The sequence below is a fragment of the Zootoca vivipara genome, chromosome 15 (genome assembly GCF_965207765.1).
Source record: "Zootoca vivipara chromosome 15, rZooViv2.hap1.1, whole genome shotgun sequence".
In the NCBI taxonomy this organism is placed as follows: Eukaryota; Metazoa; Chordata; class Lepidosauria; order Squamata; family Lacertidae; genus Zootoca; species Zootoca vivipara.
In genome coordinates, this window is record NC_142598.1 from 36,477,859 (window position 1) to 36,503,504 (window position 25,646).

At 41.8% G+C, this 25,646-nt stretch overlaps 1 protein-coding gene across 1 annotated transcript; it reads left to right on the forward strand.

The window, feature by feature from the left end:
* Positions 1-25,423, forward strand: CAAP1 (caspase activity and apoptosis inhibitor 1). The gene is made up of 6 exons (XM_035097470.3): positions 1-172; positions 2,031-2,231; positions 8,480-8,564; positions 9,701-9,779; positions 14,795-14,868; positions 23,145-25,423. Exons 1-6 carry the CDS (start codon positions 47-49, stop codon positions 23,480-23,482), a joined length of 903 nt encoding a protein of 300 aa, XP_034953361.2. The 5' UTR covers positions 1-46; the 3' UTR covers positions 23,483-25,423.
* Positions 25,424-25,646: the final 223 nt, after the last annotated feature.

Consider the following 25,646-nt stretch of genomic DNA (forward strand, 5'->3'; position numbering starts at 1 on the left):
GTGACGAGAGGCTCGCCGCCGACGCCGGTTGTCTCGGGTTGCCGTCATGACGGGGCGCAAGTTTCCCAAGGAGAAGAAGCGGCACCGCTCCCGCCTGGGCTGCCTGGAGGAAGGAGGCGGAGGAAGCGAGAGGAAACGTCGGAGCACCGAGTCGCTTCAAGGCCTGGCCGAGGTAACCGCCGCCTGGGCCGGCCTGAGGGAAGGCGGGGCCGGGCTGCTGGTGCGCATGCGCAAGTTGCCTTGGCGGCCACGCGCCCGCCCGCGCGCGCTTCTTACACTTGTTTTCTAAAAGCCTTGGGAGTGGACCTTTCAGTATTTGTAAAGCGCAGCTTACGTGGATGGCACTTTATATTAATTAATTAATTACGTTTGGATTCAGCTTTTTGAGATTTTGAAGTAACGCCCCCCATATTCCTGGACTTGTGTCCATTTCCTATGAACAGCTCTTGCCGTTTACTTGTTTGCAACCCAGTTTTTGTTGCAGAGCGCTGTGGTTAAACCACTGAGCCTAGGGCTTGCTGATCAGAAGGTCGGCAGTTCGAATCCCTGTGACGGGGTGAGCTCCCGTTGCTTGGTCCCAGCTCCTGCCAACCTAGCAGTTCGAAAGCACGTCAAAATGCAAGTAGATAAATAGGAACCGCTACAGCAGGAAGGTAAACGGCGTTTCCATGTGCTGCTCTGGTTTGCCAGAAGCGGCTTTGTCATGCTGGCCACATGACCTGGAATCTATACGCCGGCTCCCTCGGCCAATAATGCGAGATGAGCGCGCAACCCCAGAGTCGGTCACGACTGGACCTAATGGTCAGGGGTCCCTTTACCTTTACCTTTTTAAACCAGCTTTATACAGAATCTGTTGCAGCACATCACAAGGTGGAAACCCAAAATGGGGGGGGGGAAAGCTTTACAAAAATCAAATAAGAACTTCCAGAAACGTTTATATTGAAAATTTGAGTGGTGGTGGTAAAATTATTAATTGCTTTGATCAATTTGACTAACAGCATAGCAAGGTTAAGATTTTTGTCTCCAACTAACTATTAATTACAATAATTAAATTATTATTTATACCCCGCCCATCTGGGGGGTTTCCCCAGCCACTCTGGATGGCTTAACTATGGAGCATAATCATCCTCGTGTTTTGTTTTTTTACTGCAGTAACTGCTAATCACAGACGTGACTGTCCACTTCTCAATATGGTTCTGCTTTTACCTGTCCTGATTAAGAGCCACTGACAGACCTATCATGAATTTGTTTAAAGTTTTTTTAAGCCAGAAGGCATCACTACCTTTTGCAAGGAAGTTATTAACACATTAATTGTATGCTACATGAACATTCTTATGATCTGGTGTTATGGAGCAGCTTTCTGACCAATCTTATGCATGTTTACTTTGAATTAAGGCTTACTCTCTGGTAGGTTTGCATAGGATTGCAACTTTAAAAATATGAGCCAGATACTCAAATTTCGCAGCCATGAATTCACAAGGTGTCCACAGGGCAGACTACTATATCTTGAGTTCAACCTCTTGCCTGTAATGTGATGACAGTATCGGCCTGCCTTACAAGGCTGGTGTGAGAAGAACAGAGATAGTAACCAAAGTTCTTTGAATGCGTAGTTTCATTCCCCCCCCCCGCGCCCCCCGAATGTATTCTCAGTTCCTTTTACTGGGTGGCATAATATTTTGAGAGAACTATCCCGGTGGATTTCCTTTTGCAGCATTCACCTGTAAATGTCTTTGCTGACTATATGATCTTTCAAGTAACTTCAAAATGCAAAACTGAACGACTTTATGGAGCATCTTAAACATTGCATTTGTATTTTAGACTACAGTATTAGGAGCCTATATAAGAAGCTCCTTATATCCTATATCCTGGGAGTAAGACCCATCTAACCTTTTGGGACTTACTTCTGAGTAGACATGAAATGGCTTGCACTGTTACTTCTGTAGTCAAAGCTTAGTTGCTGATATTACTACATAATCAAGCAAGTTTTTTTGTGTTGGGTCATGAGTGAAACAGTTTTCTGTGTCATTTAGGAAACAAAATGTACTGCACAAGTTCCAGAAAATGAGGATGTGGAAGAAGAACCCAGTGACCTAGAAGAAGGTGGATTAGATCTCAGCGTGCCATTGAAGCCAGTTAGTTTCTACATCGCAGATAAGAAGGAAATGCTTCAGCAGTGCTTTTGTATCATAGGGGAGAAGAAAGTGCAGAAAATGCTGCCTGATGTCTTAAAGGTACTGAAATATACATATTCTGGCAAATTTTGGAGAAAGCTGAACTGCTTCATCATTTATCAGGAATAGGGAGTGAGCTGAATGCTCCATAACAAAGGTTACCGTAAGCCTCTTGCTACATGTTCTGGATTTTATTTATTTATAACCACTCTGATACCATTTAACCCTGCTTCTTCATTCTACAGTTAAAATATTCTCTTTTATCAAGTTTGAAAAAATATTTCAAAAATTAAAGGTATGCTGCCCTGTTGGCTCCATAGAGGTTGCTTAAATTCAATTCAAGTGGGGTTTCAGTAGCTTAGCTGCACGTAGTGTAATAGTCATTATCCTTCTGTTGACATCTGTACAGTAGAAATTAAACCGTATATGTTTGTTATCAATTTATTACCCTGACATGTGCAATTGGCTAGCTTTTGAGATAGTAAGGAAACTCTGAATGGTTTTGGTGCTTCATTGGAAATGGGACATTCTCTGGTTACGCACTGAAATCCTTAATTTTAATTAGAACATTTCTAAGGTTATTTCCTTGATCATTTTTTCTTTTTCTTTAATTATGGCTATGATACTGGATGTATATACAGTTGTACCTGGTTCTCAAACGGAATCCATTCCGGAATTCCGTTCAACTTCAAAAAACGTTTGAAAACCTGCACTCAATCAGAAGCCGTGGAAGCCGTGTCGGACGTCCAGCTTCCTAAAACTGTTCACAAACCAGAACACCCACTTCCGGGTTTGCGGCATTTGAGAGCCAAAACATTCGAGTCGCAAGGCATTCCAGAAGCAAGGTACGACTGTACATGCATAGATTAAATTAAAAATATAAAGGAGTCAGATTCACATTTTAAGGAGCCATGCCTGCATTTATATTTTAAATATTTATAGAAGGTGTTCTTATCCTGCTCTTTAACTGTACAGGCTCCCGGAGTTTATGTACAGGCTCTTACAGTTTATGTAAGATCAATGAAAACAAGCCTGCCTGCAGGCTTACAATCTACAAGACATGACACAAAAGGGAAAGGGAATAAGAAGGGAAGAGAAAAATCAGCACCCATTCTTAAAGTCACATAGTAGTTATAATTATTATCTGCTGGTGTGGAAACAGCTTTGGTGGAAAAGGGTAGAATATACAATAACAAACAAACAAAAAAACAAAAAACACATACATACATACATACATACATACATGTGTCACACTACATTGCCATAAAGAGGGAACCTATATCCAAATTTCATGTTTAAATATCGGCTTTCGCCAGCATAATGCCATAGCTTATGTTTCAGAATGGCACAACTTTCCACGTTGGGACTATCAACTAATTAGATAATTTTTAGTTGATTCATCTTTTTTTAAAAAACGGTTTGGTTAATTGATTCTTGCTAAATAAATTTGCAGTTTAACAACACTTAATGTAGGTATCTTTCTAAGAAACTGAAAGTGGAGTATGATAATTTATAATTTAGTAACTCAGGAATTCCTAAATTCTGTTGTTCAAGAGCTCTTCTAATTTGCCCTATGTAATGCATTAGAGAAAGGTTTCTGTGTGCCCTTCTTGCCACAGAAGAGGTAGCGCATCAATTATCTGCATGAGTCACTAGTCAGGGGCTGCATTTTCCCAACCAGAAGGCACACTGAGAAAGTGACTCCCATAGAGCAGTGGTCCTCAACCTTGGGCCTCCAGATTTTTTGGCCTACAACTCCCATGATCCCTAGCTAGCAGGACCAGTGGTCAGGGATGGTGGGAACTGTAGTCTCAAAACATCTGGAGGCCCAAGGGTTCCTCCACTGGTAAGTGCTCCTTCTTATTAGTGTTTAATTTGGGTTAAGTTTTCATTCCCTAAGAAAGTGTGTCTCAGCTATCATTAGTTTATGAAACATTGTAATAAACAAGCACACGAGAATTTGAATAGCCTTAAAAATGGGCAAGTGCCATCAAAACCCCACCAATTAGAATGTACTCTTACCTATTAAAATGGTATTGCACTGATTAATCAACCTAAGCTGTAATTGATTAACTTTCCAATTAAAACTTGCAGCTCTATTCAGTGTGTATCCTATGCACTTATAAGCTAGTTCAGTACTGAGATCAGACTGCTACAAAGGCTTTCAGAGTTTATATATTTGTGTATGTGTGTGTTTTAATAAATGCTGTTGTAGAGCCCTCGGAATGAAGCAGGCTGCAGATGTAAATAACCTTAATTACTGTGGCATATGGAATAATGTAGTATATAATTATAGCATTTCCACAGGGATGTTGAAATTTTTCTTTAATTGGACATAACACCATCAGAGATGAGTGTGGCAGCCTGGCAGTTTATAAATAAGTAATTTATAATTAAAAAAGAACACTACTCCCAGCAGACTTATGCTTGCTTGAAAATAAAGCAACTTGAAATTGGGGGCAGGCAGGATTTAAAAATAAAGTAAAAACCACACAATAGGTATTCTGGCTATTTATAAGAATATCATAGAATGCTCCAGTTGGCAAGAAAAGCACGTATGTTCATTTTTATGATATACTAATCTTGTCTCAACATTCCTGGAGAAAAAGATTTTGTAAAATTTGGACTGGGAACAGAAATGCTCCCTTAACCATGCTGCTTTTCTTGTAGTTCATCCCTAGGGCTGCAGAGCAGATTCCATAGCAACACTTTGCCTGCCAGCAACACTGAGCTCCTCTTCTACTGCAGACACCAGGTCTGGCCTAATACATTTTGGCACCTGAGGAAAACTACAAAACGGCGCCCCCACCTCTCCAGGGCAGAGAGGCTGCTGTATAAGTGGCATAGCAGGGCTACAGGGGAGAGAGCAGATCCGGCCTCCAAGGAATGTGCCACAGCCATTGCTGTTACTGCGGCAGCAGGCCGTGCATTGCTTGGAAGCTAGATCTTCTGCCCCCTACCACATACCCTCTCAACATTTCTCAAGTGAAAACAGGGGTGTCCTATTAATATTAATATCAATTTATTTATACCCCATCCATCTGACTGGGATGCCCCAGCCGCTCTGGGTGGCTTCCAACACATATAAAACATTAAACATTAAAAAAAAACTTCCCTATACAGGGTTGCCTTTAGATGCCTTCCAAGGGTGTATGTATATCTCCTTGGCTCCGGTTTGCATAACTCCAATACCTTCCGACATTTCTCCGATGAAAATAGGAATGTCCCAAGGGAAAACAGGACAAATCAAATCAGAAACCAGGGAGGCTTCTCTAAATCTGGGACTGGCCCTGGAAAATAGGGACACTTGGGGGGGGGGGTCTGCTACCACCTGAGGCAGTTGCCTCACCTTGCCTCATGGGTGGGCTGGTCCTGGTAGAGCAGCCTTGGAAATGTTGCTACCTCCCAAATGTTTCAGTTAGTCCTTGTTCTCCCGTGCTCCCATGTTCATGGCCTAAAAAGCCTGTGAAGAGAAATTTGTATGAACTTCTCAGCCTGCTTGGAAGTCATCAGACAAGTGGCTGTTTACAAGTTTACCATAGATATGGGATTATGTAGAATCTTTACTCCATCAGGCAAGGAGTTCGAGAAGATGGGAATCGCTGGAAATGCTAAAGCACTTGCCTCAGTCAGTTTTTTGTTGTATGTAGCCAGTGTCTATTACAATATAAATCACACACACACACAAAGACAATTCAAGATAAGTTTAAACATTTCAAATTTTAGAACTGCAAATTATTGAAACTTAAAATTATAACACTCCCCAGATTAGATTTAGATTTTTAAAAATCTCCTTGGCAGAGTCAACACTGCTTTGGATATATAACGTAGCCCATAGCTCTACATGTGCAGGTGGTGAGAGTGTTATCCTTTAGATTACAAAGTTGTATACATCAGCTTGCAGCCCTATGTTTTTGAAATAATCTGATTGACCTTCTTTAAAAAAAAAAAACTTCGAATGAATAGAGGAATCTTCCTAGGTGGATTGTATAAGGGGGCAATAAAAATACAACACACAATGTCTTTGATCTGGTCTGATCAACATACACAAAGATGGTCATATGTTGGCTTATTAAATAATTTACTGGTCAGCTGTTCTGTGGGCATAGATTGATTCCTGCAGGAAAATAACACTTTTTGTGATCAGATGCAATTTTAATGTACCAGAATGAAGACTTGGAATTCTTTACATGTCCAAAGTCCATTTAGGCATCTCTAGCAGAAAAACATCATGTGTCTTATGGTAGAAAATATCAACCTGTTGGCTGTGCCCACTTTTGTGCTGCAGACCTGAGAAGGTTGGTCATAAGTCAATATGTTCCTTGGCCTGCAAAAAATTAGCTACTCCTCTTATTGATGATGCTGATCCATGGAGTCAAAGGCAAATGAGGGATTAATAAATGTAACATACTGCTTTTTTGAGGGGCCACTAACAGCTGGATAAGGTAATTCAAAACAGAACATTGATCTGCAATGCTATGCTTCTTGCAAAAGCCAGCCTGCATCGGGGAAGGAACCGGGTACTCCATTGTTGTAACTTCTCAGATCTTCTCAGGAATATCAACAAAACTTATTGGTTGAATTTTATTTTCTCTTCACTTAACTCTTCAAAGAAAAAGAAAATGGAAGCACATTTTAATAAATCATACAAGAGTTTGAAGTGGGTTTAAATCTTAGGTTAAGGGAAACCTTGATTAGCCTTAATCACAGTTAATTTGATGCTGGCAAATGATAAAATTTAATTCCAGGAAGGGGTAGACAGGAAAGTGTGTTTCCAAGGCTGGTGCCTCATAACACTTGTTACATTATATCTGCATTAGCCCTGTTTCTCATAATTAAGGCTTAAACTACCTGTATAATGCTTCATGGGCTGGTCCACTAAAATTCTCAGTTAAGTGTAAAGTACAAACAAGAAGTCTTCTGAATGATTATTATGAAAAAGAATGTATTAAAGGTTTAAGAGTCTTATGGCACAAGACTGTTCTTTTGCTGCACCAGACTTAACACAGTTACCTACCAGGAGTGAAAACATAAATACCGAAAGCCTTATTAGGGTGAGAGTGATATTTTTCAGAAAGTTGTATTTCTTCTTCTTTTGACTCAAGCAATACTAATGAGAAACAGTGGCTGGAATAATCCATATCCAACTGCCAGCATTAGGGAATTTGAGAAGTGCCCTTGGGTTGTATTTAATTGTATGACCCCCCACTGACAGAAGGCTGTTTGATCCAGCAGAAACGTCCATGAGGTGAAAAAGAGGGGAGAGGTAATTTTTGCAGCTTCCTCCTTTCTCCTGCAATCCCCTGCTGCGCTTGCCACACCGTTCAAAGGGTCCCCCAGCGCTCTTGAGCAGATTGGGGTATGTGCACAGGGGGCTACTCTTTCTGCCAACATACGCCTCTGCTGGATTAGAACGCCTTCCGTCAGAAGAGAGGTACAACTGGCTGCAATGCCTGCCTTGGGAAACCTAGGAAGAAAGCTAGTGTTCCGATCTGGCATACTCTGCTACTTCCTTAACATTGTCTTTTTGCAAAACCGTCTTAATAAAACTTCTAATTCAGAACATATATTTTAAGTTTGGGTTTAGTGTCCAGATTGTATGTTGTCGTGACATATATACTGTTGTGAGATACAGTGGTGCCTCGCTTAACGAATGCCCTGCTTAATGAAATTTCCGCTTAACGAAAGGTTTTTTCTAGTGGAGGTAGCTTCGCTAGACGAATTCGTTTTACGAAAAATTCGTCTAGCGAATCGCGGTTTCCCATAGGAATGCATTGAAATTCAATTAATGCGTTCCTATGGGCAAAAAAAATTCAATGCATTCCTATGGGATTCGCTAGACGAACTTTTCGTTATAAGAAAAGACCCGTGGAACGAATTAAATTCGTCTAGCGAGGCACCACTGTATATATATGTGAAATTCAAACAAGCGCTAAATAGACCACCTGCCACTGAACGGAGTGGTCTCCCCTCTTCCCCAACCTCCTCTCATTCTGGAAGTTTCCCCAACTCTTCCAGAGACAATTGGGGTAGGGGGTGGGGCACATGGGAGGAAGCCCTACTGTGCTAGTAGGACTCCTCCTGTTGGCTCCTTGCTACCTCAACTAGTTGAGTCTAGCCGTGGTGTATAACTAGTGCTAGAAACTCAGATATAAAAGCTAGGTGCCAAATGGCACCTTAAACCAGGATTGCAGTTGCCAATCTTCACTTGGTCGCAAGTGGCCGATAGTCAGGTGCAAAATGCGTGTGGCATCTGGCTAGTTGCAAGCACTGTTTATAACAGTTTCCCCCCCCCTCTCTTTCGGTAGGGCTGTTCAATAGAAGAAATCAAAAGGCTTTGTCTTGAACAGTTGGAGCTCCTGTCTGAGAAGAAGTTATTGAGAATTCTTGAAGGTAGGCACTACTGTATCATATTGGATCTCCTAAAAAACACCAAGTACATGGATGCTTGATTGTATACTGTATGTAGCAGAGAAGCATGGCGATTGTCTAGAAGATAGATCGGAAGAGACGCTTTGAGCAAATGAGGGCAGTCATGACTTGGAACCCTGTTATAGAGAGTCTTAAAATTAATGGCTGCAGCGTTCAGAGGAGCTGCTTACAAGAGATCTACTTGTGGTTATATTGGCCTTTCCTTTTTGCTCTGAGGACTGGAAAACCAGCCCTTATAAGCTTTCCATTAGTTATCTACATTAATGAGCAATGTATGATTGTGCTTAATTTTTTTAAATAGTTTTAACTCCTCCTTGTTAGTTACCCTTTTTAGCTTTAGTGCTGAACTTCTGTTACAGAAGTTGCGCAACACTTTTAAATGTCTTGCTGAATATATGTTCTATCTATAGACTACTCAGAGCTGTAGTATGAGAACAGGTCCTTGAACAGACACTGTGGCCTGTATTACGTGTGTGTGTGTGTGTGTGTGTGTGTGTGTGTGTGTGTGTGTTTGCATAAGAAAAAGGAATACCTGTTTTCTGTACAAATACTACTACAATAGTTTAATATAAATGGATGTGCTGTAAAAGAAGATAGGGCTAATTTTATGTTATTCCTTTGGCAAAGGTTATTGGGCTGGGTAACATTTTCCCCTCTTACCTGAGTGACAGAAATTTTCTGGGGAAACCTTTTACATGGATTCTTTTTCCTTGTGGTGAAAGTACTGAAGACTTGCTCTGTATTTGTAATAGTTGTTTGCTTGCAAAGCTACCAAGTTAAGCATGGAGGTGCAGAGAAGCAGCCAGCCACTTATTGCTGGTCATTGAAGCATCCTATCTCCCCTCGCCCCTGGCTCTCCAAACAATATAGCCTTGGGACGTGCTATGATTCCTTATTGCCAGCCATCTTCAAAACTCACGCCACTGTCTGCCTCACAGGCTACAGCTCCAAATGGTTTGTGTTGAGTACCTTAGTCAAGCAGGTGGGCTGTGTCTCTTCATTTGACAGTCATAACAGTATTTACTGATGCATGTATTAATGAGGCAGAAAAATACTGCCACACTGTATAGCATCTCACATTGACGTTGTATTTCAAGGTGAGAATGAAGGTGACTCCGACAGTGATGAAGAGGCTAATGGTGGAGAAGAGAAGGCAGTAGTTGAATCTATTAGCCAGTAAGTAATTGTAATGAGCAAATTTAATTTAACTGTCCTCTGACAGTTTATTAAAAAGTTTGTGCTGTGTTGGTGAAATCCCAGATTAAACCATGGTGAAATCTTGGCTGAACCGCTGCTAAACTCTGGTGAAAATTTGCAAAACATTAGCGAAATGAAACTTCAGGTGAAACTTCAGTGAACCTTGCTGAGCATTTGTAAAAACCCAGCGAGCCTTGGTGAGATCCCATTGAAATGCTAGTTAAATTGGCAAAATCACCTGAAGCCCAAAATGCATTGAACAGAGAATCCTAATTGTATCCTCCATCAAATCCTATGGTACAAGGGTATGTATGCAGCTGCTCTGAAATCATGGCATAAAGTAGGAAAACCAACCCAATCCAAAACTGTTTCCGTACAGGCAACCCCCGATTTGTGAGGGGGTTGCGTTCCGGGTCATTGTGCATGCTGATGGAGCCTATTCAGTCCCCTTTCTGGTCCAAAAGTGTCACATGTGCAGGGTCATGCGTGCTTTGAACATGCGCAAAATGGGAGTTGCCTGTAATCAGCTTGTTGCCCATCCCATGATTGCAAATAGGATCTTTTTGTTTTTGGTTGGCTGTCAATTGCTAGGGTTAAATCAGCTTGGAGAATTTTGATTCATTTTGTTATGTAATAGGGTTGGGAGAAGGCCAGAGGTTCTTGGATTACCAAGCCTCTTTACGTTGGTTGCTTGTGAGTAGCATAGTATGGGTCCTTCTTGGCGTGAATCAACATTTAAACAGCAGTTTTTTACAGTTGCCTGGAACTGAATAGATTTGGGCTCAGCGGGGATTATTTCTGAGTAGAAATGCATGTGAATTGTGCTTTCAATGTGAACGAGATGTAGTAAGTGACTCACATATCAGCTAGTTATTTTGGTTAATACTAAGCATCTTATTAAAAAAATCTAATATTTGCAACATTTGGCCACAAGATGGCAGAAAATCCATGTGTATTAAACTTAAGAGTTGCGCCATTACACCAAGAAGCCGTTTTATGACAGCATAAGAATTGCTCAGTGACAATACAGCAGATTGTCTGTATTAGTATGTGTACCTTTCTACCGAAGTGGTTGATCTCAAGCAGGTACCACATAGTATCTGCAGCTAGTTTTGCAGTGCACTGTTCAGAGGTGAGAAAACTTGGTACAGCTAATATGTTGAAAATCTCTATTTCCATGACCAGTATTTAAAATAAGCCGCACAATTGGAAATCAAGAACTTGCTGCTGAGGCTCTTGCCAAATGAACAATCCTGATTCCTGAACAAAATTTGGCAGGACGACTCCAGACAGCAGGAGCTTTATTATCCTAGAGCAGATATCCTTTGGTACATTTTCCTTCTGCAAACCAGATGATTGTGCCAGATCATCCCTGTTTGCCAATGAGCAATACTTAATAACGACATTATCACATAACGGCATTATCACTCATTTAGGAGCCGATGTCTTCATCCTGTGGTTGGTTAGGAATGAGGGATATGAATGCCAGGGACAAGATTGTCAGGTTCCTTTTGCACCAAACAGCTTCAGAAATTCTGGATCAGGATAAATAAAATTTTGTGCCAAGAAAGTTTCAGCCTGTCTGCCCAACCCAGCACCCTGATGGGGACGCCAGCCACTCCCTCCTCATTCATCAAATGATTGATCTGATGAACAAGGAGAGGCCAGTCTGCACCCCCATCAGCTATGGGAAGAGAGTTGCCTCTTCCACTCTGCTCATCATATATTTTCCCAGTGGGTTGGCCAAGGGTGAATACAGCCTTCTGTCCAAAATAAAGTTACCCATGCTTGCTGTAGCCTAAATCAAGCTTATTTGCCCGTATTTGGTGCTCTTTCATGACGCTGCTTCTCCTCATAGGTTTGAAATTTACCCCTGCAACCTTAAAGGATTGAAGTTTAGTTGCTGTTATTTTTTCTAATGGAAGCCAGTGTTGCATTCTGAACCCTGTACCAATTTTCTCCTTCATAATGCCCTGCACACACGCATCTATATGTTCTGCGTAAACATCTTAATATCTTAATATCTGTAATAATTTCATAGGTTTGGGGGTTCAATAGGAAATCTTTGCCTTGAGGGCTGACTCTCTAGCACTACCTGGTACTGAACAGAAGTGAATTGAGATGAGAGAAGCCCATTGGAATATTTGGCAGCTTCTGTATTAAGGAGGCTTGTGGAGACAAATCCAGAGGCAGCAGGAAAAAGGTTTCCTCTTTGTGGGCAGATAGATTTTTTTTCAGGGATCTGGATAAAAATGAATTGCTTATATATGCATTCTCATTTTAAAAATTATCTTTAATCATAGTTTAGTTACAATACTTAACAGAGGTGGACATACGCCATTAGAGCTAAACCTCTGAAACGTAAGTTAGGATGACACTAACCTTGTAATGTTAAATTTAACTCCTCCCTGCAAGCTGGATGCTTTGATTGTGTGCATATTAACATAATACGTACATTACAAATTTTAGACAAAGTAGCTGAGGTATGAAATTGGTTAGATGAATATAAAATAATTTTATGGCTAGAATGCTCATTAAACTCAACAATTGGACTTGCCTTCTATGATTTTGAAATCCTGTGGAGAGCTGTATCCTGTTTCCTCAAGTGTGTCTTACAATCTTTCATTTGCTTTCATGCTTTGTATAAAGACAGTTGAACACCATGGCGAGATAGCAGATAAAATGTCGTCCTTTTTAGCGCTTTATGAGTTGTTTCCCCATCCTTTGAAACAGAAAGCAATGTGTCAAATTTTGGTGAGAACGTGTAGAAATAGCTAAACCAGCACCACTCCATCCCACCCCAAAATGTGAGTTCAGTAATCTTTTTATCATTTTTGTGCAGATTGTGTAATACGCAAGGCTGTTTTGAAGATTTGCCCTCTTAAGTCTGGGAGTTTGGCTGCACATTGCGGTTTTGCAGGTTGCATCCTTTTTTTAAAAAAAAATAATTTTTATTGGTTTTACAAGATAAACATAAGAGACACAAATCATATTCGTTCCACCCTCTTCCACCCCCCCCCCACGAGTCCCCTCCTGCCACGAGATGGTCCCGTGCCGGGCGGATAGTCGAAGGTGGTCCATTTTTATAGTTGAGGTTTATACCCCTCCCCCCTCCCTCCCCCAGAGTCCTCTTCTGCCACCAGTGGGCTCCGGGTTACGAGACAAGACAGAGAAGAGTATCCACCCCACTATCTATCCATACGTCTCTGCTAAGAAAAGAAAAAAAGCCCCCCCCCATCCCTCCCTCTCCCACCCTAAAAAAAAGAGGAAAATGATCATATTTTTTTTGCAGGTTGCATCCTTGCCTTGCTCTTATTTCTTAATGATCCAGTGGGTTCATGTCTGAAAATACCTTCCCCCCTTTTCTGTCAGAGACTAGATTACTTTTAAAATTGATGATCAGTAGTGTGGTTGTAGTATTAATCTCAGCAATTATAAATACATTGCTGTGCAGCAGCATTGATGAACACTGTAAGTAGAGTTAGGATCTGCTGCTTTGTGGGGCAAATTCATACATGTAATTCCTTCTGTGCGCAGTTCCCCTATCGTCCACAGGTTTTCTCTGTATGTTTCTGCAGTTGCCTTACTGGGGAGCTCTTTCATCCTATTGATGTCTTTCAACGAACTTGCTCTCCAGATTCTTCCCCTGATAGCAGTGACATCAACCAAAGAAACTTCACAGTTAGGGTCTCTGTTGGTGATGTTTTGTATCTTTCACAAGCACAGATGTTCTCAGGGGTGTTTGGGGGCTGTCTTTTTCTTTCTCGTTCTTCAGCAAGGTTCCTTTTTGGAAAAACAGTGGTGGAGATTCTGGGGAAATGGACAAGGAATGCATCACTTTTTGGCACTGTAGCTCAGCAGTAAACCACATGCTTTGCATTAAGATGGTCTTGGGTTTGATCCCCAACATCTACTGGTGACAGGGCCGGCTCTAGGTAGACCCCCGTGCGCGCGACCTGCTCGAGACTGCCCTGACTGGTGATAGTCCTGTAGGAAACCTTGGATGAGCCAGTGGTCTGGCTTGGTATAAGGTTAATACAGTGTACTTTCCAAGTTTTCAAAGCATTTAACATAACTTTTATCTCAGCAATCCTTAAAACTGCCCTGCAAAGCAGATCCCTTATTAATCTTTAGGGGGTGAGCTGTGTGAAATAAACCACAGAGTTCTTGACTGAACCAAGATTTGAACTTGAGACTCGTAGCTCCAGCTCTTGTCACCTTAATTCAGCATATCTCTGTAGGTTGCCGGCTTGGTCAGACACCTCCAACTAGGTGGTTCTTCTCATTGGAAGGCAGGAGTTAGGCTGACATTTCAGAAGAGGATGTTTTCCTTGCCTTTCCTTTGGATTGCTCCCCCACACTGAGGGGGAAAGTAAAATCAACATTTGTAGGTTTTTGTTTTCGTTTTTAGGATATATGGTTTATTTATGCATGCATACTGCCTGAGTCCATGATGGAGGGATTAGTTGAATTTTCTTCTCAGACTTAGTGGAGTTATTTTGTTCTGCCTTTGATAAAAACAAGAACTTGCCACATGGTAGGAGAAATATTGGTATAGCTTTGGTGGTTGGGTGAGTTGTGTATTGGGCTAGCCAGAGATGTTTGCTTGTCCTCAAAACAATGTTGTCTGTAACACTCAGTTTCTGTTCTGTTTACTCTTCTTGGGTGCAGTTAAAACTGATTTCTGATTGAGAAAAATTGGCATATTCCTATAGTTGTGTCCCCAACTGGGCAGGCACTGCTTACCTCGTAAGTGATATAATTACATTAACTGGACTAGCCCTATATCATTGGGGAAGAGCATTACATTCTGGGCAGCCCTTTTAAACTTGAGAAGAAAGGTAATTATCAGCACTACTGCCTGAATATGCAAGGCCTGCTTCATAAAATAAGCAAACAATGAAATGTGGGGGCATGAGAGTATTGATATGAAATGCTTCTTTTTATAAACATAAAAGGTATACTAACTGAAATGTATTATTGTTTGTTCTCAGGCAAGACAATAGCATAGATTCTACTTCTTCTTTGAAGGAAGACAACAAACTGGAAGCTTTGGACTCAAAGCAAGGTAGGAACTGCAGAAGGCTTTAAACGTTGCCACCTCTGCATTTGGCATTCTGAATAGAGCAGTAGCAATAATGTAATGTTACTTGCCTCGAAACAAATGCTCTGGGTAATCTCTGCAAATACTACATAATAGATTGCAAATGCAACAATGCTGCATGATAGAACAACTTTCTTTGGAAGATATAATTGAATTTCAGACATTAGGATCCCCCTTCTCTAGCTAGTTGTCAAATGAAACCCAGGAGTTCATCAGCATTTTGGGCAAGTAGATAGGCTGCGCTTCCTTTTTTTTAAAAAAAACATTTTCACTAAACATGGCTTTGTGATGCCAGTTCTTCGTTACATCTTTAGCTGTGGATTATGCTTCTTAGTCATTCTAGACTGTAACAAAGATCGAATCCATCTCTGGGTGTTATTTGTACTTGTTGTCATATTTGATAGGAGTAGTGATCCAATCTAGAGTTCCTGACTTTCCCCCCAAACCCATTTCTCCTCTTCTTGATACGTCTTCCCTAGCACACCATCCATCTCTGACATCTTGCTTTACCATCTGAGCCGCCTATTTTCATAGCTGTGCCCTCTTTGGTAGGTACACAAGAGTGTGTGGAGGAATGTTGGGGGGGGGCGTCTTTTATGGGCTGTTTCCTGTGGGAAGGCTCAAGCCTTTGACCCTGGGAGATATAGTGCAATAGGGTCCCAGATTTAGAGCATTGTTTATTTGGTGCAGTATATAGCGGGAGCTCCCATTGCACAAAGTAAACCAAGCTTCTGCCAAAGGCAGATTTAATCACTATCCATACTGGTGCCCCTGAGTATACCCCTTTACTTCCTCTTGTGTAAGTGAAAGAGTGTCCTTTGTTCCTATGAGAAAAAGTGCAGTATACCTAACCCAGCGTTTCTCAACCGGTGTTCCGCGGCACAGTACTGTGCCGCGAGACACCGGCTTGTGTGCCGCGACGTGTGGCGAGGGAAAGGGCGCTTTGCATTGCTGACGGACTTCCGGCGAGGCAAGATGGCGCGCGGCACGGCAGCGCGAAGCTCCTGAGAGCGACCAGCGTGCCCGTGCCGCCAGCCTAGCCTCCGGACCGCCGGAACCGCCGCCGGCGGTACGCGGGCGCCAAGTGAGCCCGGCGGATCGACCGGGGAGCCGCTGGAGGGGCCCCCCCGCGACCCCACCGGAGCGACACCGAAAGCGCCCGGCTGGAGGATCGACGGACCCCTGGGCTCCGCGGCAGCCGCGTGGGCGTCGGAATCGCCCGGCGGATCAAGCGGGGAGCCGCTAAAGCCCCCCAGCGAGCCCGCCTGCGGCCGGGAAGAGCTCCGAAGCCCGGGACCTCCCACTACGCGCCGGCCCTGCCTCGTCGCCGCAGCCGTCGCCACCCCAGCTGCCCCAGGAGAAGAGGAAAAGGAGGGAGGCCCCCCCCAGGTGAGGGAAAAAGGGAAAGATAGGGAGGAGAGGGCCCCTCGCCACCCCCCAACCCAGGTGAGAGCGCCTGGTGGGTCCGCCTGGCTACCGCGCAGCAGTTCTTCAGTGGCATGCTTTTTTACGTCTCCCCTCCAAACTAAACTAAATATAGGGCGGCACAGAGTTGGTGTGCCGTGGGATTTTTTTTCATAGAACAAGTGTGCCGTGGCCCAAAAAAGGTTGAGAAACACTGACCTAACCTAAAGAAACTATTGGGATGAGGGCAAAACTCGCACTCCATCTCTGCTGTTCGCCCAGGAGCAAGAAGGTTGGAAGGAGAAGAGAGTAGACTTAGGATCACACAGGGAACAAAAAGAGTTGTTTTGTTGGTTTTCAGGGTTTAACCCATCAGCGAAACACCAGTGTGAACCCAAATAGTGAGTCCTAATGTATTGTATGGGTTTGTGTCTGCCAACGTTTTCACCTCTTTGCCCAGTGATGACAGGCATGCCTGCAAGCCATGGGGAAGGATCATTCTGTATCTTATTGCCACAGGAAATATCCCCAGTAATTACTTACAGCTCTTTAGAAAGAAGTGCCCCATTCTTCCTTAAAGATGGTAAAAATAGCTAATAGGGGGAATTGAACTTGATTAAAATGGTCTCATAAGGCAGCCAAGCGATTAGCAGGATGCTGTGACTTTGTGAAGACTGCTTTAAATATTGCTTGTTGCACTCTCTGGAATGACCTCTGAATTGACATGTCTCCTGCAGACTTCCTCTCTTCCTTCTCTGCTATCAGAGGGAATTGATGACTGTTGCAGGTGATTGCTTCTTTGTCCTTTTTATGACTTTATCAGCCACTGGTTTCGTGATGGCTTTGGGCAATGACAACAGTGCTAGTCAGGATGTTAGCTTTTAAAGAGCTTTTTGAGACTGTGCAGGCATAAATGGTAAAACTTAGTAACTGTTCTTCTTCCACACTGCAGTCTGTGATGCTGAAGATGAAAGTACGAGAGCCGAGGGGTAAGCAGAAATGAGTGAAAAGTGGTTAAGAAAGAGAAATTAAGTGCCTGGAAATGAATTTTGCTATCCTAGTTGAAAGAATAAATACAAGTTATCAAAATGAAAAAGATAATGAGAAAAACGCCATCAGAGACTTTTATTACTATGTAAAATTACAGCTGCAAAAAAAAAAGGGGGGGGGAATGAAGCGGTTCAGCTAATTAAACATTTGTTAGGGCAGTTGGGCTATGTGATTATTGTGCATTGTACTTCCATGGAGATTTCAACTCTGTAGAGAGTCTGGGCTGATTGTACCTTTAAGCCTGGTTTAGGTAACTTCTTATTCTCCAGCAGAAGGATAAATGATTTCTATAAAAAATAGTTTTGTCTCATTCCCTCGGGTCAGTGCCCTTTCACTTGGATCCGCTGGCCTTTGGCAACAGGAGAGGAGTGTGCTGGAACATTGCTTCTGAACTTTGAACCCAGCGTATTCCGCTGAGAATGTATTCTCGCTTTGGAGATATTCTGTTCACTTGAACAATGCGTTAAGTAAATATGGACTAGTGCCCTGCAGCAAAGCAAAAGAATTTCCATTCCTTAATCCTATTGATTCCCATTTCTTTGATCTTTCACACACTTCTCTGGCAAGTTAAAAGCAGTCGGAAGATGTTTGGAGTTCATGCCTGCTTGACTGAAGGCAATGTGTGGTGAAGAGTAAAAACGACACCTTGCGGATCAAAGTTGGCTATTTGATTATGTTTTTGAGAACTGCTCCTCAGAAGACATATTTTGCATAAGTTTCTAACAGCTGCTTTTAAAACCACTGTTTCATAGGTCTGGTAGACTTGTCAGAGGAACAAGAAACCCCAACCATGGCTGTTTGACTTAGAGTTTTATAGCCTTGACCACCTGCCTCCTAATGTAATCTAACTTCTTTCACCTTTTGTTGTTGTGTGTAAAGCTCATCAGATCAATGCTGTGTTCAGTTGATCTGATTTTGCAAACATATAGCATACTTAATAACTGTAAGTCGGCCAGGCTTTTATGCAATAATATAGTAGACGATTAAAGGTTAGCTTGGCTTTATTCTCACATTTTCTTGAATCAGGTGTGTGATTCTGTATGTGTTTTTTAAAAACATTGGTTTTGCTGATTTCCTCATAATATATTTACAGGCTACAATTGTCTATGTATATTTCTAATATTTGTAAAGCTGCTACATGTGGAATGGTTTACTTTCTAGTTACTTTATGGAAAGCTGCCTCCTACTTTGCAGAGGAAGAACATTTATTATACATTTCTCTTAGTGTTCGGTATTGATTTTTCTTCCCCCTCCAGTTATATCATAAAAAGTCAAAGAAAATATGCTTTTCTAAAGATTTTCTTCCTTGCTCATAAACACAAGACCCATACACACACAAAGAAAGTTGTGATATTTCTTTCTAAAAAGATTTAAAAGCCAGGCTAGAATTTCTAAAGCCTTTCCTCCTACTTTTGTCTTGAGAGGGAAACTAGTCTTCTTTCAACTCATTTTTGAACCAGCACAGATTAATTCCAGTAGTATGTATTCTGCTGCTCAGTCTTTGTAGAGGACTTGCTGAGAATGGAAAGTATCCAGTATAAAGATCAAGCAGAGAATATTGCCTTTTATGTGTATGGAGAGGTTTTTACTACTCCATCCCATTTTCCAAAATAAACCCTCACATCCATGTAGCTCTAGCTTTGTGATACAGTATACTACTATAGCCAAAGGCGCTGAAATATTTAACAGCACAGCAACACGTCTCTAGAATCTAGAAACTTTCTTGATAAGCAGAGGCCAGCACATGTTGAAAAAGATTTCTAGTTCTTCGTTGTCATTCTCATTATAAGGCCAAAGCATGGTGAATAATCCATGTGGGACTTTTGCGAAAATGAAACTTTGCCTATTAGCAATTTGTGAAAAGCCTGGCAATATCAACAATACAATTCTGTTGCCAAATATGGTATGGACACATCACAAATCTATGACATTCTGGGTGCTGTGGGAGTCTTGGCAGACAGACACGGTTGCATAATTTCTCTGGATCATGGTTCTTGTTTATGACTTAGTGGTTGCCAACCATTCATGAAAGTGTCCGAGGTCAAGATCAATGTATGGGATTGTCTCTGTGCACTACAAATGAGGGACACCACCCATCTCTTTGCAGCACACAGATGCACACTCTGTTCTGAGCTGCAGCCCAATTCACCTGCTCCATTGGCGACCAAGGAGTCGGCAGTGAGTGGCGGGGGGCTCAGTTTGTGATACATGGAACCCCTGCCTGGAAATGCATGGAGCTCATTCATTGGATGGAAGGAGAATGAAACCTGATGCTCCCAGAACCAGGTCCACAGGACCCGATGCTTTCCCCAACTGCCATGGATCACTGCTGCACCTGCTACTTATGACATACTTGCCGCAACTGATAGTTATAAAAGGCTAGAGTAACCAGCTTCCATATTCTTAGGGGCTACTTCATCCTGCACAAAGTGGCTCAAGGGTCAGAACTATGCACCCCGTAATAAAAGTTGGCCTCCTCTATCTTCACAGTGACAAAACAGAAGATATTGGATGGAGCCTTTGCCATTGCCTTTTTGTAGATGGTGGAGCTAAAGAAATTAATGTGGTTCCTGAAAGATCCCTGGGGGAACAAGCAGATGGGTGATGGCATTTTGTTTTTCCCTAACAGATATAAGTTAGCAATATAGTAAAAGTCATGTGGAATGCCCAGATAATCCATTCTTTCTGTGCAGCTGATTATATCACATCTTGATTAAAATTTGAGAGTCAAATCAACCACCCCTAATTTTAAGGATACCAAGGTTTAATTTTTTGTTATCTGATTAACCAGCATTCCCTTTATAAACAAAGCTTTACTAGGGCTGGGATTATTTGATCTTCGGGAACCGCAATTCAGAGGCCGCTTTGTATTGGTTTCCAGTATATCAGTGACTGTGGTGCTGATGAGCAATAGTACCAGATCAATAACACTTCAAGCCTTGGAGATTTGAGAGGAGAGGCTAGAAGAGGGGAAACTGCTAAGTTCTGCAAAAGCCGTCCAGTAAAAGAAAATATTTGGGACCCAGTGGGGAAGGGCTAATTAAAAACCAGAATCTCCAAGAAGAAAATGACAGCAGAGTATTGATAAACACGTTAATTATTTCAGAGTGTTCTAATCTGTTGCTATCCTTTTATTATCATAAATGGCATATAGGAGCTCTCAAATGAATGCCGCGTTACTTTAGGCTTTTCAGAGTGAGCTGAAGAGCTATCTGTGTTTCAATCCACACATCAATTTAAAACTCTTGAGGTTTCATTGATAATAGTGGCTGCTATTAGTGACATATTGTAGGCAGAATGGATAAAAATGGGCAAGTGTAAACCTTCAGCCTAACAAACTCCAAATCTGTGAGCCGAGGCCTTAAACTGTAAGGCTTACAGAGAATGCACACATTCCAGAGGAACATAATGCCATGGCCTCCTGCAGTAAATTGGGCAAATGAGCAGTTGTGTGTTTTATCACTTTGCTGTTGCCAGGCTGCGTGTAAATTCTTGACAGGGTTTTCTCATCGTCTCTTTAAAACCATTGCACATAAAGAATCTCCCAAAGAGCAACATATTGATCTTTGCCATAATAGGACATATGTCCCTTAAGAGGTACCAGTGGGTAAGTAGTGTTTGAATCCAGCTTTTTAATATAGGTAATGAATTCTGAATTTTGCCTAGGCCATAATTGTAGGTTGGGATGTGTCACAGCGATTGTGTTATTATGCCTCGATACATTGAACAAGGGCTGGTTCATACATTTAAAGTATTTTCTCTGATATTCAGCAAAAAGAAGGGGGAAAGCTCGTTGAACAGCTTACCCATAAATCCCTGTCTTCAAGCTTGCAGTCTAAATGACACAACTAAAAAAGGAAAGGGATTGGGAATGAGGAGGAAAAAAGGAAACTCGATCAGTACTTGGTCGTAGAACTCTTGAAATGGCCACCTGGGATGGAGAGCATTCAAGGAGAGAGGAGGAGCTGAATGTTGCTGATGGCTTAGCTCGGTTGACGGAGAAGTTCGGAAGTCCCATCTCTCCTCTACTGTAGCCTGATGACATTGGTTGCTTCTAGGTGCTTGCGTATAACTTGATGTGTCCTCATTTGATTATGTGTGAACTGACTCCATTAGAAAACACTGTGTGGATGGGGTGAGGTGGTGGCACCTGTGTCCATATTGTTGGCTCTGCGATGCCATCTTCACATATTGAGTAGATAATTTGATGCTAGAGCCATTGAGTAATGAATAATAATAATACCTTTTTGCCATTGTACAACCTGTGTACAATGAAATTAAATGAGCCTCCCCCCCCAAACACTCAGTCTCTTATTGAACAACAACACCTCACAAGTCAATTTCACAATGTTATTTTCCGTTCAACAGCCTAATAGCCCACGGATAGAAGCTATTTTTTAGCCTGTTGGTACAGCTGATTATACTTCTATATCTCCTGCCCAAGGGTAGAAGATTAAAGAGGTGATGGCCAGGGTGTGAGTCATCCCTGAGAATTTTTCTCGCTCTCCTAAGGCAACGATCCCTTGCGATGTCATCTAGCAGACTCAAGGGACAGCCCATGATATCATGCATAGCTGCCAAGTTATCCCCTTTTTACAGGGATTTTCCCTTATGCTGAATAGGCTTCCTCGCGAGAAAAGGGAAAACTTGGCAGCTATGATATCATGTGCTGTGTTCACCACCCTCTGTAGAGAATGTTTGTGTGTGTGAGCCAATCCTTGGTAGATTCCATTGGTAGTTCCATTGATGTGATTACATTTTGTAATGGCTTATTGTGCATTTAACAAATATAAGGAGTGTTAATGGAGAACTTCCAGAGATAAATGATCACACCTATATAGTACCTGAGGACGAGATGCCGAAATAAATATATGCTTTATTATGAGTATTTGTCATGTCACGTTCAAACTTGTTTCCTTGCATCATGTTCTGTTACATTTTCCTAAAGACCATTGAGAAAGGTAACCCTAGTTCTCAGGGAGTTTGAGGCTTGTGTTTCTAGAACCCTAGTTCACCATCTTCCATGATTTATTTTCCCTTGGAACTGCTGGGATTCCAAAAGCCCAATGAACTACTGCGGAATGGAGCTTTGGCATTCAAAGGGCCTTTTAAAATTCTCAAACCTTGAGGTCATGTCCAAAGTAGTTCTTTGGATCCCAGCCCATGTTTTTAATCATAATTGAACAAATAGGAACGCTGTAATTGTTTTTGAGATGACTTAAATCGAAACACTTCATTAAAAGTCTTTGCACAGATATCTCTTAATAAGTGCGTTGGCACGCTGATATCTGTACCCTCATTTTATTTTGTTGCAATGTACACGAGAATTTTAGGAGTATTTTTAAACTGCACTTCAGGAATTAAATTCACTTCTAAAATAATAAACAGCAGTCAGCCCCAAAGGCTCCCCACATCAACTTTCATTTTGTAATGCAGAGGCGTCCTTGTGATATAAAACCTTATGACATTTTAATTAGGAAAATAGATCATGCAATTCCATACGATGGAATAAATTTTCCAAGCGCTGCTGCTCTGGTCTACTGCATGTTCTCCTAAATTGGAATAAAAATGCATTAAAACTTGTCTAAATTAGATCAGTCTTAAAGCTGGGGGAGGGGAGGAAAGAGAGAAACTGTTGATTTTAATTTATAGATGACCTTTCCTATACCTTAAATCTATGCAAAGGAGTATTTGTATGCAGAGGAAATGTTTCACAAGATGAAAAGCCAATTTTTTTTAATTAAAGGGCTTCCGAATTCTTCCTTTCTGTTAATTTTGTGTTACAGGCAAAGGAGAAGACAGCGATGTTCTCAGCATCAACGCAGACGCGTACGACAGTGACATTGAAGGCCCATGCAATGAGGAAGATAATCCAGATGGGCTAGAAAGGACTGTCAGAAGTGGAGATGGTCCAATAGACGACCTCCAGAAGGACATTGAGAAAAGCGTGAACGAGATCCTGGGGCTTGCCGAATCTTCCTCCAAGGAGCCAAAGGCAGCAACTTTGGCGGTTCCTACAACAGATGATGTCCAGCCTTCAGCACAGCAGCTGGAACTCCTGGAGCTTGAGATGCGAGCGAGGGCTATTAAGGCTCTCATGAAAGCCGGAGATGTAAAAAAATAGCCGCAGGGCTGTTTCATTTGCAAGATGTCTGCATTTGTTCTGATGGGTGTGATGTCAGCTCCCTTCAGTGCTAAAATATATTTGAACCGGTTTTGACATTCCTCATTCAAGCCCTTTGTGTATCCTGACCCATGGCTGAAGGAGTTGGCAGCAGTTTGTCACTGCCATCGGAACTGTGTGACTCTCTCGCACAAATGGAGAGGCTTGACACTGTTTGACTCAACTGGCCATTTTCTCTCTTGGTGTTGGATTTCCCCCGTCCCCGCCCTCCACACGAATTGGGAAATGGTTGTAGATTATATGCACCTCTTGCTAAATCCCGGTGCTTTGCAGAATAATTGGGGGGGTGATGTAAGGCCTTCTCAGGGCTCACTCCAGCATTCTGGGGAGTTTCAGTTGGGGAGAAAAAAACAAAGACCAGCAGAGCCTATCGGGCATGTATATTGAGAAATCCCTTGCACCAGCAGTTGAGACCCAGATTTCTTGTTTTCATTGGGTTCAGTTCATGAGCAAAATATTGCCCTATGCCAAGGGAGGCAAGATGGTAGTACGGTCTGTGGGGCCCTTAATAGGTCTTGGCAGCTCCTGGTGCCAGCCCATAAGCATTCATAATCTGTATAGTTTGAAACATAATACAATTACTGTCTCCCTTAATTTTTTAGTGAGTTTAAGTAATGATGTGAGTGCATCCTAAAACAAACTCTTTAAAACGAATTTCTGGTGCTTGACAGTAGTTTATGTGAGTAGAGCCCAGCTTTCCAGGACATGTTACAAATTCATATTTGATCCCTTAAGTGCATTTTTAATGTTAAGTTACAGACTTAATATGGTTAAATGTAATTTGTAACCTCAGCCTAGGAAGACCCTTTCCTAGGACTAGATAGGACGTTTTGACAATGCAAAAGTAGATATTTATATGCAGTTGGGGTAGTTGTTACACATGTGTCTATCCTGTACGTTATGAAGCAGAGTGACTAAGACTTAAAATGTCGGTATCCTGAGGTTTTGTTTTGAAGTAAGTCTGCACTGATTGCAGGAAAATAAAGACATAAATAAAAATGTAAGACTCCTTATTCAGGGTGCAAGGCACACCGATACCCGCTCTTTTGAAAACGGCCAAAAAGTGTGGGAGATCAACATGTGTTAATAAATACATTTGACTATACTTTTCTGTGCATGCTCAAGTTGATTGATTTTTTTATATAAAAAAAATGGGTGGAAGTTCCAGCAGGTCGCAGGGTGTGGTATAGCAGGGCAGGGGCAGGCTGGCTAGTGATTGCTGATTGAACAATAAATACTCATTTTAAATTGCATGCTTTTGTTCTGCCTCCTTAAGCTTGAATGTTTGGGTTGGGAAAAGGCTGGAGAAGGGAAGAGCTTGCTGAGCCTAGCATTGAAATGAGTGAAAAATGGGGACCATCGATTTTGTGCATTAAAGACTGGAAGGAAACACAGTTGGCTTGAATGAGAAAAATGGAGATTTTTCATCTCCTTGGTTGGGGAGCAGAAGGGACAGTTAAGTGAGGGAGGAAATTGGGGGTAAATGAACTGATCTGGAAATGATGCAGGGAAACCTAGAAGAAAAGTTAATGGATTTAAATGCCTTTGAGTTTAGGTATAATCAAGGAAGTGTTAACATTCCTATGTTTTATTTTGTAGATGGTTGTTGACACCACTTGGGGGGGAAATGCACAAAGAAGGCATCTAAGCTTTTTCTTGTGATAGATACCATCTCTGCCTTCCTAAGCTCATACATTTCAAATTTTTCACATGAAATTAGAGTCATTGTCAAAACTATCTCTTCAGCTGTGATTTAACAGAAATCTCAGCTGTCGGTACTAGAGTGGTAAAGTGTTGGGTTTATTTCTGAATGTAGAAGCTTCACTGACCATTGTGAATTCTTGAAGCAATAGTCTAGAAAAATAAAGTATCTAAAATATCTCCCAGGCATTCCTTTCATCGATTCGCCACTGGGCACTGTTTTTTAGCAAGTGGATTTCCTTATGATGTCTTAAAAATGAAAGTGCAGTTGATTTCACTAAAAAAAACCCCTCCCCTTCAGCTGTCAGTTATAATCGAGGTATAAATCTAATGACACAGCTGTTACATTAACCGTGAATCCTCTATAATAAAGTCCAAGTGTCTCTGCGCCCAGTCCCTGTGT